The sequence below is a fragment of the Cynocephalus volans genome, chromosome 9 (genome assembly GCF_027409185.1).
Source record: "Cynocephalus volans isolate mCynVol1 chromosome 9, mCynVol1.pri, whole genome shotgun sequence".
In the NCBI taxonomy this organism is placed as follows: domain Eukaryota; kingdom Metazoa; phylum Chordata; class Mammalia; order Dermoptera; family Cynocephalidae; genus Cynocephalus; species Cynocephalus volans.
Genome location: NC_084468.1, coordinates 1,073,621 through 1,086,806, shown reverse-complemented (window position 1 = coordinate 1,086,806; position 13,186 = coordinate 1,073,621). Strand labels below are relative to the sequence as shown.

At 49.9% G+C, this 13,186-nt stretch overlaps 1 protein-coding gene across 4 annotated transcripts in view; it reads right to left on the bottom strand.

The window, feature by feature from the left end:
- Positions 1 to 13,186, bottom strand: part of UVSSA (UV stimulated scaffold protein A) — a 51,289-nt gene that overhangs the window by 37,436 nt on the left and 667 nt on the right. For 2 of the 4 annotated variants that reach the window (XM_063108777.1, XM_063108778.1), the window contains exons 2-5: positions 5,348 to 5,447; positions 3,251 to 3,581; positions 2,212 to 2,332; positions 758 to 1,153 (exon numbers count right to left, since the gene is read on the bottom strand). In XM_063108777.1, coding sequence (XP_062964847.1) covers positions 758 to 1,153; positions 2,212 to 2,332; positions 3,251 to 3,581; positions 5,348 to 5,447 — 948 coding nt within the window. Of the gene's footprint in view, positions 1 to 757; positions 1,154 to 2,211; positions 2,333 to 3,250; positions 3,582 to 5,347; positions 5,448 to 5,549; positions 5,703 to 5,802; positions 5,835 to 13,186 lie in introns of those variants that run through there. The other 2 variants (XM_063108780.1, XM_063108779.1) reach the window with 2 other exon arrangements.

Below are 13,186 nucleotides of genomic sequence, written 5' to 3'. Positions count from 1 at the left end.
AGGGACACCTGCTGCGCTTGTGCTCTAAGGAACAGGTTCCCCAAAGACGGCCATTCAAAGCCATGTATGTACCTAAAGAGCCCCCAACCCCTGTGCCCACAGCCCACACAGGGAGTGCGTGGTGCCTGTAAGGGAGCTGGCCAAGGGAGATGGGGAAATGGCGACCCCCCACCTCAAGGTTGGAATGCTGGGTCCATGTGGGGCTCATGTGTCGCCATCCACGTCATCATAAACATGGCGGGAAACCCTTTCTTAATCCATTTTCCTCCCAGGCAAGAGAAGGTGGTGCCTCACCCCTCACGGCCAAGTGTGACCCTGACAGACCTGTGGTCACAGGACGCCCAGGTCACTTGTGGTGACGGACTTCACCTGCCCACCACATCACAAGGAGGACCACATGGGGCAGGAACCTCAGGACCTGCCAGCCTTGAGACCCTTCTCACCCCAGCCCCTCACTCTGACCTTGGGGGTCCCAGCTCTGCTCACAGCCTCACTGGAGTGGAGGATGCTGTGATAGCACAGCAGAGAAGTCCACAAGCTCTCAGAAGTGTCCCTGTGGCCAGCCCGCGGGGTAGGGGGGAGCCCAGTGCAGAGGCCAGATGGGAAGGAAAAACCCGATAGTGCCCAGCCTGGCCCCACCTGAGGAGGCCCCTGCAGGTCCATGGCTCACCCTGGGCCAGGCACCAGTGAGGATGTGGCCTGACCAGCAGCCCAGAGCCAGGTGGGGGCATCCAACAGCAGCCCTGGAGGCCGTTACCTGAGGAGAGCTCTACATCCAGCGTGTATTTGTGTGAGCCGAGCCCATGGCTCCGCACAAACTCTTCCCGGTCACTGTCCTCCTCCTCATCATCTGAGGGGTCCCCTGGGGCTGTGTGGAGAGGCTGTGCCCCAGTGCCCATGGCTCCTGCGTGGCATGCAGAGGCAGGCAGGTCCTTGCTGCAGCACGGCTGCTCTTCGTCCTGGGAGCTGAGGGTGCCAGACCAGCAAGGGGCTGCCCAGCCTAGGCTCGAGGAGCGAGGGGCACCCTTATCAGACGTGCCAGCATCCTCATCAAAGAACTTGGCCTCTGGGCTCGGTCCCAAGTCAAATGGCACCAGCAGCCTAAAGCAGTTCTCCACTTCTGTCAGGCAGGATCCAATTTCTTCAGACATTTCTGCCGGGAGATTGGGACACCTGTTTATTGTCACACTGAGCAAAAGAGCACCATCTCACCCAAAACCGTGCCCAGAGCCCTTCCCCGCAAGGGGTCACTTTTCAGCACCAGGTGGGCCGACAGTCGCGCATGCTGCCCCCACTCCCTGGACCCTCCTTTCTTCCCAACACAGAAGGACAGAGCCCTGGGTGCGTGTAGCATAGAAGCACTCTAGCTGCTTAATAAACCACCCGGCTCCGCAGCTGGGTCTGGGAGGTCATCTCTTGGACACCACTGGGTAACAATCTCAGGTCTGGACGTATTTGTGCCAACAGCTTGCTGGGGCATGTTTGAATGCTGCCATGGGAAGAACCACATGGAGTGGCTGGCCAGGGCTGTGTCCCAGTACAAGGCTAAACATCCTCCCTGGGACAAGAAGATGGCATCAACACTGTGCGTCTCCCTGGGGCAGGACCAGCTCTCCCTCCTGGTGGCCTCACAATTCCTGGGCTGCAGGTGCCTGCCTCGTGGGCTCCTCAGAAGTGGCCTCTGGTGAGACCGCGCCCAGGGACATGGCGTGTCTGTGGGAAGCTCTGGGGCACGGGGAAAGTCTAGGACCTGCAGTCTGAGGACGTGCGCTGGGCAGGCGGTGGTGCCCCGGCCTGTCTTCTACCTCCCTCACACCCTGGTTGTGCCCATACAAGAAGGGACGACTGCCAGGAAGTAAATGATGTTTTTTGGGAAGGAGCTGCTAAGAGCAACTGGGGCCACGGGATGAATGGGCAAGAGGGCCTTCAGCCCTGCTCCGATGCTCGGACCACTGCCCAGACGTGCATCAGCATCCCCAGCGCCTCTGCCCAGGGGTCCTTTCAGTAAACAGTCCTGTTCAGACATGACCACCAGAGGGCGCAGGAGAGGCGCAGAGGCTGGCCAATGCCCCTCCAGCCAGGGTTCTCAGGAACAGGCCTGGGTAGCTAAGCAGGCGCAGCTCCCCCAGCCTCAACCATCTCCGCCCATCTCGGTCCCCTGTGACCGGGAGGATGAACGGGCTGGACCGAGAGCCGTGGGAGGGAACCTGCCTTCCATCTCCTGCTCGGCCTGCTCGGCTCTTTCCCTGCAGACTTTATCCAAGCGCTTTTGCTTCTCTTCCTCCCTCTTCCTTTCTGCCAGAGTCCGAGCACTCACATCTTCAAAATCCACCTGACAAACAGAGGATAAAGAACACAAAGAAAATGAAAGTAAAAAACAAGTCTAACAAAACACACACGAGCATCCACATGCAGCCAGGATCTTCAGGAGTTAACAAGTTCAGTGTTTTAAAACAAAAGGAAATACACCTAACTGTGCTGTCTGATTGCAGGAAAGTCAGCACATTTTTCCAGCCCCAAGTGTGACCCAGGTGAGAAAGCAGTGTGTTCACTCTGATTAGCAGGCAGGGGGCTGCTGACTGGTCCCAGGGCCTAAAAACACTCCTGAGTGTGAACCTTAGAGGGAGGCGGGGCACTCCATGGGCCACGTGGACAAAGCCTCAAGCCTGCGGGGCTGGGCCACCTGCACTGTGGAGGCCTAAGTCTCTGTGGCAGGTGGGGCAGGGGGTGTAGTTGGGTCTTGGCAGAGGCAGGGTTGGGTTTAGACCACAGCAGAAGATGTTCGTGATGTTCATCATCATGCCCAGCACCAGCCAGAGTCCACGGCAGGAGCCAGGTGGGAACCTAAAGTGCAAGGCTGGGACAGATCCCAGAGCCCAGGGTCCACTGTCTTAGCATGGGCTGCCTTTAGGAAGCTGAATTCCACTTTCACGGTACACCTTGCAGACAGGTGGAGAGCGAGTCTGCAGGCTCAGCCCCACCCATGCAGGAGCGAGCCTGTACTCCTCCTCTCACAGCTGCCTCTCCCTCTCAGGGAGTCCCCAACCCCACTTGTTGGCTGCTGTCAGCCCCGCCTCCTCCCACACCCCAGGGCTGGCTCAGCAGCCTTCGTGCCCAGGCAAGGTCAAGCAGGCCCCTGCCACCCCTGGCACCCAGTATCCACAGGAACAGAACCCTCTCCCACCCGCAGTCTGCCCTCCTCACCCTGGTAGCCAGAGTCTGCAGACAGCACAGGGCAAGGGCCACTTGCCTTTTTGTTGTGTTTCAGGAAGTGGTAGCCCAAGGCAAGCTTCTTATAGGCCTCACCGAACTTTTCACTCCACCCCTGCACGGCCCGCATGGCCGCCCGCCTGAGCCTCTGGGCCGCGTCCCTGGGCGGTGGCAGGGGCTGCCCATGGTCCGTGCCCAGTGTGAGCTCCAGGAACTCCTGGAAGTCGGAAATGACCAGCATCCTGAACTGGTGAGACCTGGCGAAGAGTTCATCCACGATCTGGAAGGCTGAGAGGCGGATCTCGGCGTGCTCCTGCTTCAGCTGAGTCATCAGCAGGTGATAGGCATGGCCGAGCTGCTCCTCTGAAGACCTGGGGACGAGCTGGCCTGACCCAAGTGCCTGACACTTGAAGGATAGCTAACTAAAGGCTCTGTGTGCAAGGACACAATAGTCACATCTGGCAGAGACCACAGCTGCCTCCCAACTGCCCTTCTCCCTTCCTTCTAGAGCAGGGTTGGCAAACTACTCCCCAGAGCCAAACCACCCCTACCGTTTTTGTATGGCTCACAGCCAACCATGTTTTCTACATTTTTAAATGGCTAAAATGAAAGAATACTTTGTGACTTGTGAAAATTATGTTAAATATTGTCAGTGAAATATTACATCCAAAACTATGCGAAAAATTATGTCAATGCCCATCAATAAAGTTTTACTAGCACACAGCCCATCCATTCATTTACACTTACATTAGCTGCTCTCTCAGAGTCGAGTAGTTGCAACAGACACCTTACAGAATGTAGGGCTTAAAGTGTTTACTATCTGGCTTTTTCCTGCTCCCTGCACTAGCACAACAGACTGTTTAGCTGGGCACCTAACCTCCCAGCCTCCTCCTTCAGGGAGTGAGGGGAAAGGCCTGCAGAGCTCCTGGGGGCCAGCACACCCTCAGCCCTTCCTGGTTGCTCTTCTCAGCTACTGCCCTCTGTGTACACTGTGAGCACTGGGGGTTTTCTGGGGCAGAGAGCAAAACCTGATGTGAGCTGCAACTTTTTATCAAAATGTGAACACTTCATTGTTCAATAATCTACCACTTAAATTCTCCTGTTTGTAAATACAGGACACAAGACAATGAGCCACCTCTGGCTCATGTTCCCAGCGTCTGAGAGAAAGGAGTTTTGCTTCCTCCCCGAATTTCTGGCTGCCTAAAGGTGCTCAACAAAGATCCCAGCCAACACTTTCCTCGGAAGGAGAGACAAGCTGGGATGGGCATATTTTAAAGGCAGACAGAGAATTAGCCCATCTGCAAACTAATCTTTCTGCCTTCACATTTCTCAACATTAAAGAAAAAGATATACGGCTATCTGTACAGGATGTTTGTGCATTCCAGGATGCACAAGTCACCCATGTGCTTTGTCTCACACGCACATGAGGACGAATGCACACAGGCACCTAATGTGTTCTCCCCCACAACCCACACCCCCACCCTGGGACCACTATCCCAAGAACATTTCCTGTCACAGCTAGGCATCACAAGACCCTGGGAAAATGTCCTGAGTGTGTTCCTTTGGTGGTTCTTTCCCAGGCAGAGGAAGATGATTGTGGGGGCAGGCAAGGGACAGCTGAGATATATGCATGTGGGCAGAGGGCTGGACCCGAGGGGGAGCCCCACAATCTCCGAGGTATGTCATGGGCTCACTGTGGACTGAACCTCCTCCCCAAAGTCACTGAAGCCTGAGCTACGTGGTAACAGTGTCAAGAGGGTGGGAAGTCAGACTACGGCAATGTTGAAAGGTGGGATCGGTAAGAGGTGACTGGATCTTGACAACTGTGCCTTCGTGAATGGATTAGTCCACTTGTGGAGTGATGGGTTAACGGCTCAGTGGGAGCAAGTGAGCACGTTAAGGAGCTCTTGCTCATGCTGTTCTCGCCGTGTGACTGCCTCTGACCCACGGGACCTGCAGTCACCGCCCAGAGAGGCCCTCACCAGATGTGTTCCCTGGACATTGGACCTCCCGCCCGCAAAGCTGTAAGAAGTCAGTCTCATGTTTTCAGCACGTGACCCAGTTTCAGGTACTCTGTTATACAGACTGTCACGCCGGGCCTGTCAGTTACCACGAAACGCTGAACCTGAAGACATACTTGCAGATCCTCTTCAGTGCCTTGGTTTTCTCAGGGTCCAGCTGGGGTTCCCCCGAAGTCGTGAGCTCTTCCACCAACTGAGAAAGCCTCTGATCCATACCTACGACACGCAGTGCGGGCGCGCTAAGTTTCCGCCGGGACCTCCCGCTCTGGGTCCGACGAGCCCGCGCTCGCTAAGCTCCACCCTCTGCCGGGCCCTCACCTGCTCCCTGCGGCGGTCCCCGGGCGGGCCCAGCAAGGCCTCCTCGGCGACAAGCAGGAGGGGCTCCGGCCCTGCGCTCCGACCCGCCCTCCCCGGCCGGTCGCGGCCGTCCGTTCCCTCACGCCCCACGGGACGCAACGGCGGCCGGGCGGGGACGGCGGGCGGCCTGTCACCCAGAGGCCCGCCCTGCGGCCGCCGCCCGCGGCCGCCGCCCGCGACCCCCGCCCGGCATCGCGGCGACAGAGAAACCTACCGCGCAACCGGGTCGCTCCCCTCGCCCCGCCTCTTCCGGCGGAGCCCACGCCCCCTGCCCAAGAGCTCTACAGCCATTGGCTTCCCCTGATCAGGGCGGCACGGGAGCGGAAGTCGGCGCGGCGGCGGCCTCACCTACGGCGCGATGCCGACACTGCCTCCTTCGCTCCGCCAATTCCGGCAAGAGCCCCGCCCACCTCCTGTCACGTGCCATCGAACTCGGCTGCCAATGGCTCGCTCTGGCCCTGGCGGCGAAGGCGCGAGGGCGCGGTCGAGGTCTGTGCGGTGACGTAGGCGCTCTCTCGGCGGGGCGGGGCAGCCCAGGGAGAGCGACGAGCAAGAAAAAGCAGTCGGGAGGGCGCAGCAAGTCCTTAAAGGGGCCGCGCGTGCTGGCGCCGGGGGGCGGGGCCGCTTCGGCCCCGACGGCAGACCGGGAAACTGAGGATCAGGGAGAGATTTCGACCTCGGCCTAAATGCCGTCGCAGCCAGGAGGCTCGCGGTGCCCGGGCTCTGCCCCTACGACGGGGCGGCAAGGAAGGCCCAGGTAGGAGCCTCGGCGTGTGTCTCCCTCGGGGTCGCCGAGACCTCCGCCCCACAGGGCGCCCCGCGCTGCCCGGGAGGGGCCGGCGTGGGGAGCTCGGTTAGGGGAGTGGGGCAGGAGTCCCCAAGGGCCGGGGCTCGGGCGAAAGGCTTGGGGTCGGGGTCTTCGGGGCTCGGGGCGTGTGGTGGGGTCCCGTGGGGCTCGGGGTTCCTCGGGGCAGGGGCGTGTGGTGGGGTCCCGTGGGGCTCGGGGTTCCTCGGGGCAGGGGCGTGTGGTGGGGTCCCGTGGGGCTCGGGGTTCCTCGGGGCAGGGCCGTGTGGTGGGGTCCCGTGGGGCTCGGGGTTCCTCGGGGCAGGGCCGTGTGGTGGGGTCCCGTGGGGCTCAGGGTTCCTCCGGGCGGGGGCGTGTGTTGGGATCCCTCGTGGCTCGGGGTCCCTGGGCCGGGCACTCGGTGGCGCGGCGGGGGACCCGGCGGGGAGGGGTCTCTGCGGGTGGCTCCGGGGGCACGCCCACCCAGGTCCTGCTGCCGGACGCCGTGGGTCCCCAGTGCCCATTCGGCAAGCGGAGCAGATCTCGTCAGAAAAGAATGAAAGGGAAAGAGACGTCTGTGCGCACACAGACTTCCTGCACGAAAGTCCCTGGCGTCGTTCGTAATGGCACGAGGTGGGACCCAAGTGGTCGACAGGTGAATGATAGAAGGTGGCTTTGCGACGGAATACCAGCCACCCTTAGAAACCAGTGAAGTATGACACGTGCTACAGCTAGAGCAACCCTGGAAAACTGCTCGTGAAGAAATCAGGTACAAAGGACCGTTCATAGGAAATGCCCAGAAAGGGCAAAGGCAAGGTTGCAGGAGGCAGACCCTGGTAGCAGGGCTGGGGGTGGGGTGGGGAGCGACCGCCAGTGGGTACAGGGTTTCCAGAGTTCTAGAATTAGATCGTGGTGCTGGTTGCACAACCTTGCTCATGTCCTAGAACCCATTGTGTCGTATATTTTGTGCCTTTGCCCCTGCCCATCCCTTCTACATACCTGTCTGGCACCAGCACGCAGGCCTCTGTGGAGCTGTCTCCTCTTTCTGGAAGGTTCATTCCCATTTTCTGCGAGGCCCTTTCCTCACCTCCTTGCACTCTTCACTCATCCCTCAGCCTGAGCACGCACTCGTGTGACCTCTCGCCGCCCTTGCTGTAACACACCCTCCCTCTCCCCACTTTCTTAACCTGCTCTACTTCTCCCACAGCACTTGCAGCCTTCTACCACACAGGCTTGTCATCTTATTTATCGTTGCTTATTTTGTCCCTTTTCCACCCTCAGAACGTGTGCTCCATGAGAACAGGGATCTTTGTTTCATGACACCAGGCACACAGTAGGTGCTCAATATTTGTTGAATGTTGAAATAAGTAAATAAAATTAGAAAACCAAGATGAATCATGATGAGAAGTAGAAGATATTTTAAAAGAATCAACTGAAACTTCAAGATTATAAAACCCAAGCAGGATAAACAAAAAACCACCCAAGGCACATTGTAATCAAATTGCAGAGAACTAATGACAAAAGTCTTAAAAGCAGTCAGAAAACAAAAGGCATGTTACAGAGTTAAAAGATAAACCACAGATTTCTTTGCAGAAAAAAATGCAAGCCAGAAGAAAATGGAACATCTTTAAAGTAGTAAAAGAAAAAAAATACTGCCAACTTATAATTGTATATGCAGTATAAAATATCTTTCAAAAACTAAGGTGATATAAAAAGCATTTTCAGCCAAATAAAATTTGAATGAATCCACAACCATCAGATCTGCAGTACTGGAAATGTTACAGGAAGCTCTTCAGATGAAAGTGATACGAGATGCAAACTTGATCTATAAAAGGAATGAGTTCTGTAAATGGTAAAAATGCAGGTAAATATATTTCATTTCAAAAATCTTTCATAATTTATTGGCTGCTTAAAGAAAATATAATAATATGTGGCAGAGTATATTACATCTGTAGAAGAAAAAGTATGACAACAATAGCCCCAAGGGCAGGGGAGGGGAGGAATGTAGTACATGTCCTAAAATTCTTCTATTTTTACATCAAAAGGTATAGTATCGCTTGACAGTTTTCTGTGACAAGTTAAAGATGTACACTGAACCCCTAGAGCAACCACAAACAAATTAGGTATTGCTAGTAAGTCCACAAATATAAAGTGGAGTCATTTAAAAATACTCCATCCAAAGGAGGGCAGATGAAGATGATGAAAAGACAAGGGACATATAGGACAAACTGGAGGTGAGGATTGAGACCACAGCGATAACTATATTACACGTCATTGGTCTAAACATGCCAATTAAAAGGCGGAGATTGTCCAGTTGGATTTAAAAGATTACACCCCAACTATATTCTGTCTACAAGAAACAAACTTCAAATTTAAGATTTAGATAAGTTAAAAGTAAAAGCATCAAAAAAGACATAATGTACAAACACTTAAGCACATGAAAGCTGGAGTGGCTATAGTCACATCCAATCAAGTAGACTTTACAACAAGAAATATTACAAGAGAAGGTCATTTCATAATGATAAAGAGGTGAATCTTTTAAGAAGACATTGTCATTAGATGCATACGCATTTAAGATTAAAGAATCAAAATACATGATGTGAAAACTGATAGAACTAAATGGGAAATGGATATATTCACAGTTATAGTTGTGGAGTTTTAAGACTCCTCTCTCAGTAGTTAATAGAGTAGAAAGAAAACCAGTAAGGATATGAAAAACTTTAACTGCATCAGCCAACTTGACCAAATTGATATTTGTAGAACACTACTCAAAAGCTGCAGAACATAATATTCTTTTTAAATGCACATGCAGCATTCACAGAGAGAGGTCATATTCTGGGCCATAAAACAAGTCATAAATTTACAAGGATTGTAACCATATAGAGTATGTTTTCAGACAACAGAGTTAAATTAGAACTTAAGGGCCGAGCCCGTGGTGCACTCGGGAGAGTGCAGCGCTGGGAGCGCAGCGACGCTCCCGCTGCGGGTTCGGATCCTATATAGGAATGGCCGGTGCTCTCACTGGCTGAGTGCCGGTCACGAAAAAGACAAAAAAAAAAAAAAAAAAGAACTTAATAAGAAAAATATTTGGAAACTGACCAACAGACTTCTAAATGACCCATGGGCCAAAAGAAGAAAATCACAAGGGAAATTATAAAATATTTTGAACTACATGAAAATGAAAACGTATCAAAATTTGTGGAATGATTATATTAGAAATAAAAGGCCCAAACTGTAATCTAACATCCCCCGCCAAAAAAGCTAGAAAAAGTACAATTAAGCCCAAAATAAGCCAGAGTGAAATAATAAGTACTGACATCAATTAAATAGAAAATAGGCAAACAATAGGGGGAAAATCAATCAAATCAAAAGGTGGTTTTTTGAAATGATGGATAAAATTGATAAGCTTCAAGCTAGACTGATCAAATTACCAGGATCATTAGGGAAGTAGATATCACTATAGACCCTACAGACATTAAATAAATAAATAAATAAATAAATAAATTAGGGTATGTATGGACAACTTTATACCAACAAATTCTGTGACTTAGATGAAACTGACAAGTTTTTTAATGACAAAAAATTTATCAAACTTAAGAAAAAATACCTGACTAGTCTTACAACTATTAAAGAAACTGAGTTCATAATTAGAAACCTTCCCACAAAGAAAACTTCAAACCCAGATGGTTTCACTGGTAAATTCTATCAAACATTTAAGAAATATCAATTTTACACAAACTCTAAGAAAATTCACAAGGAGGAGAATATTTTCCAATTCATTTCATGAGTTTGGAATTCCCTGATACTAAAACCAGACAAAAACATTGCGAGAAAGACTGTAGACCAGTAACACTAATGCACATGGTTGCAAAAGACCCCAGCAAAGTCCTAGCAAGTCCAGTGCAGCGATACATAAAAATAACAACACAACATGCTACGTGGGGTTTGTTCCAGGAATGCAAAGTTTAACAATTCAAAATCCATCAATTTAATTCTCCATATAAACAGAATGAAGGAGAAAAACCATATGGTAATTCCATTACATTTGACAAAATTCAATAGCCATTCATGATAACTCTTAGGAAACTTAGAGTGGAAATTCCTCAACCTGATAAAGGACATCTGCAAAACGCCTACAGCAGACATCATTCTTAATTGTGGAAGACTTAATGCTATTTGCTGAAGATTGGAAACAAGACAAGGGCTGTCCAATCTCAACCCTCTTATTTAACATTGTACTGGAGGCTACAGCTACTACTGCAACAAGAAAAAGAAATAAAGGCACAGAGATTAGGAGGGAAGATGCAAAACTGTCTTTATTTGCAGATGATATAATCACGTACACAGAAAATCCTAAAAAATTTACCAAAAAGCTACTAGAACTAATGAGTTATTAAGTTCACAGTATATACAAGATCAGTATAAAAAATCAGTTATGTCTATTACTAATGAACAATTGAAAGGCTGAATTTAAAAAATACATTTACAATAGCATTAAAAATCATGAAATACTTAGAGTTAAATTAACAAATATGTGCAAAATATGTACACTCAAAACTATAAAACTTAGATGAGAGAAATATCTAAATCTTTGGGAAGATACATCATGTTCATGGGTCGGAGGACTCAATACTGTTACGATTTTAAAGTCCCTGTTATGGGCCAAATGGTGTTCCCCAAAATTCATATGTTGAAGCCCTAACCCCCCAACTTGACAATGTTTGGGATAAAGTCTTTAAGGATAATTAAGGTTAAATGAGGTCAGAAGGGTGAAACCCTAATCCAGCAGGATTGGTGTCCTTGTAAGAGGAAGAGACACCAGAGATGTGCAAGCACAGAGGACACACAGAGAAGGTGGCTGGTCTGCAAGCCGGGAAGAGCGGCCTCACCAGGAACCAACCCTGCCAGCACCTCCTCCACAACTGTGAGGAAATACATTTCTGTTGTTGAAGCCATCAGTCTGTGGTATTATTATGGTAGCCCAGGCAAACTAATACGGTCCTCAGATTGATCTATAGAGTCAAGGCAATTCCAGTTAAAATCCCAGCAGGCTTATAAAAAATTTCAGTAGACATCGACAAGCTGACTCTTAAGATTTATGTGGAAATACAAAGGATCTAGAACAGCCAGAACAGCTGTGAACAAGTACAACGAACTGATGGACGTATATTACCTGGCTTCAAGATTTGCTTTAAAACTGCAGTAATCAAGGTAATGTGGTATTGGTGTAAGGATAGACCTGAAGGTCTATTAGAAGACAGCATCGGGAAGTAGACCCAAACTTACGCAGTCAGAAGATTTAAAAAAACAAAGGAGCCAACATTATTCAACAAGGAGAGAAAGGTCTCTAATGCATGACGTTGGAACAGCGGAATAAACACATGGGCGCAGGGTGGAGAGCAATCCTCCAGCCTCCTCACACTCCACACACAAGCTAATCTGAGGTGTGTTACACACCTAAACATAAAACCTGACACTAAATCTTCTAGAAGATACAAGAGAATATTACTGTGACCCTGGGGTAGGCAAACATTTTTTACAACATAAAAAAGCATTAACCACAAAAGAAAGGATTGATAAATTGAACTTCACTAAAATTAAAACCTCTACCGATTAAGCGACACTGTCAATAAACTACAAATACGTGTATCTGACAAAGGATTTGTGTCTGGAATATGTAAAGGATTCCTATCAATCGGTAAGATAATGCAATTAAAAATGGGCAAAAGGCTTGAACAGATGTATGAATAACCAATCAGCACATCAGAAGGACCTCAATGTCATTAGTCATCAGAGAAAAGCAGATGAAAGCTCCTGCAAGGTGCCAGCACACACCCACCTGAACAGCCAACATGGAAGTGAATGACAGTACTGAACGGTGGCCAGGACGGAGGCAGCTGGAACCCTCACCCTGCCGGTGGGCATGCAAAATGGTGTCACCACTTTGGAAAATTCTTTGGCAGTTGTTGTAAAGTTAAACATACAGCAACACCATGACTCAGTAATTCTACTTCCAGAGAATTACTTCCAAAAGAAATGAAAATAATGTCCATAAAAAGACTAGTACACAAATGTTTAAGCAGCTTTACTTAAAATGGCCAAAAAAAAAAAAAAAAAAAAAAATGGGAACAACCCAGATGTCCATCAAGATGATGGTGCAGAAACGAATTGTGGTCTGGGTCGCTGACTGGTCAGCTCGCTTGGTTGGAGCACAGTGTTTGTAACACCAAGGTCAAGGGTTCAGATCCCTGAACCAGCCAATCGCCAAAAAAGACGATGGTCTATGTAAACACAAATTACTGCCACTATCACTACTGAGCAATACACAGGGGAACTACTGATACACGCAGCAACACGGATGAATCTCAGAAGCATTTGTTGAGTGAAACAAGCCAGACACAAGAGTGCATACTCTATGATTCAGTTTTTGTGAAGACGACTAATCTGTGGTGATAAAAATCAGCGATGATTGCGTGTAGGGGTTGTGGACAGCCTGAAAGATACAAGTAACTTTCTGGGGCCGTCCCTGGGCTTGGGTGGTGGTTACATATAGGTGTGCATTTATTAAAACTCACTGCATATTTTTACTTAAGATTATGCACTTTATGCATGCAACTTTTACTTCAATTAAAAAAAAATACAGTAACACTCATCACCAACAGAATGTCTAAAATTAAAGACTACCAGTGCCAGGCATGGGTGAGGATGTGGAGCGGGTGGAACTCCTGCTCAGGGGTGGGTGGAAGCTGGCACAGATTGTCAGCATCTGCTGAAGTTAAACACACGCCCAACACTGCCACTGTTTAGCATCTTC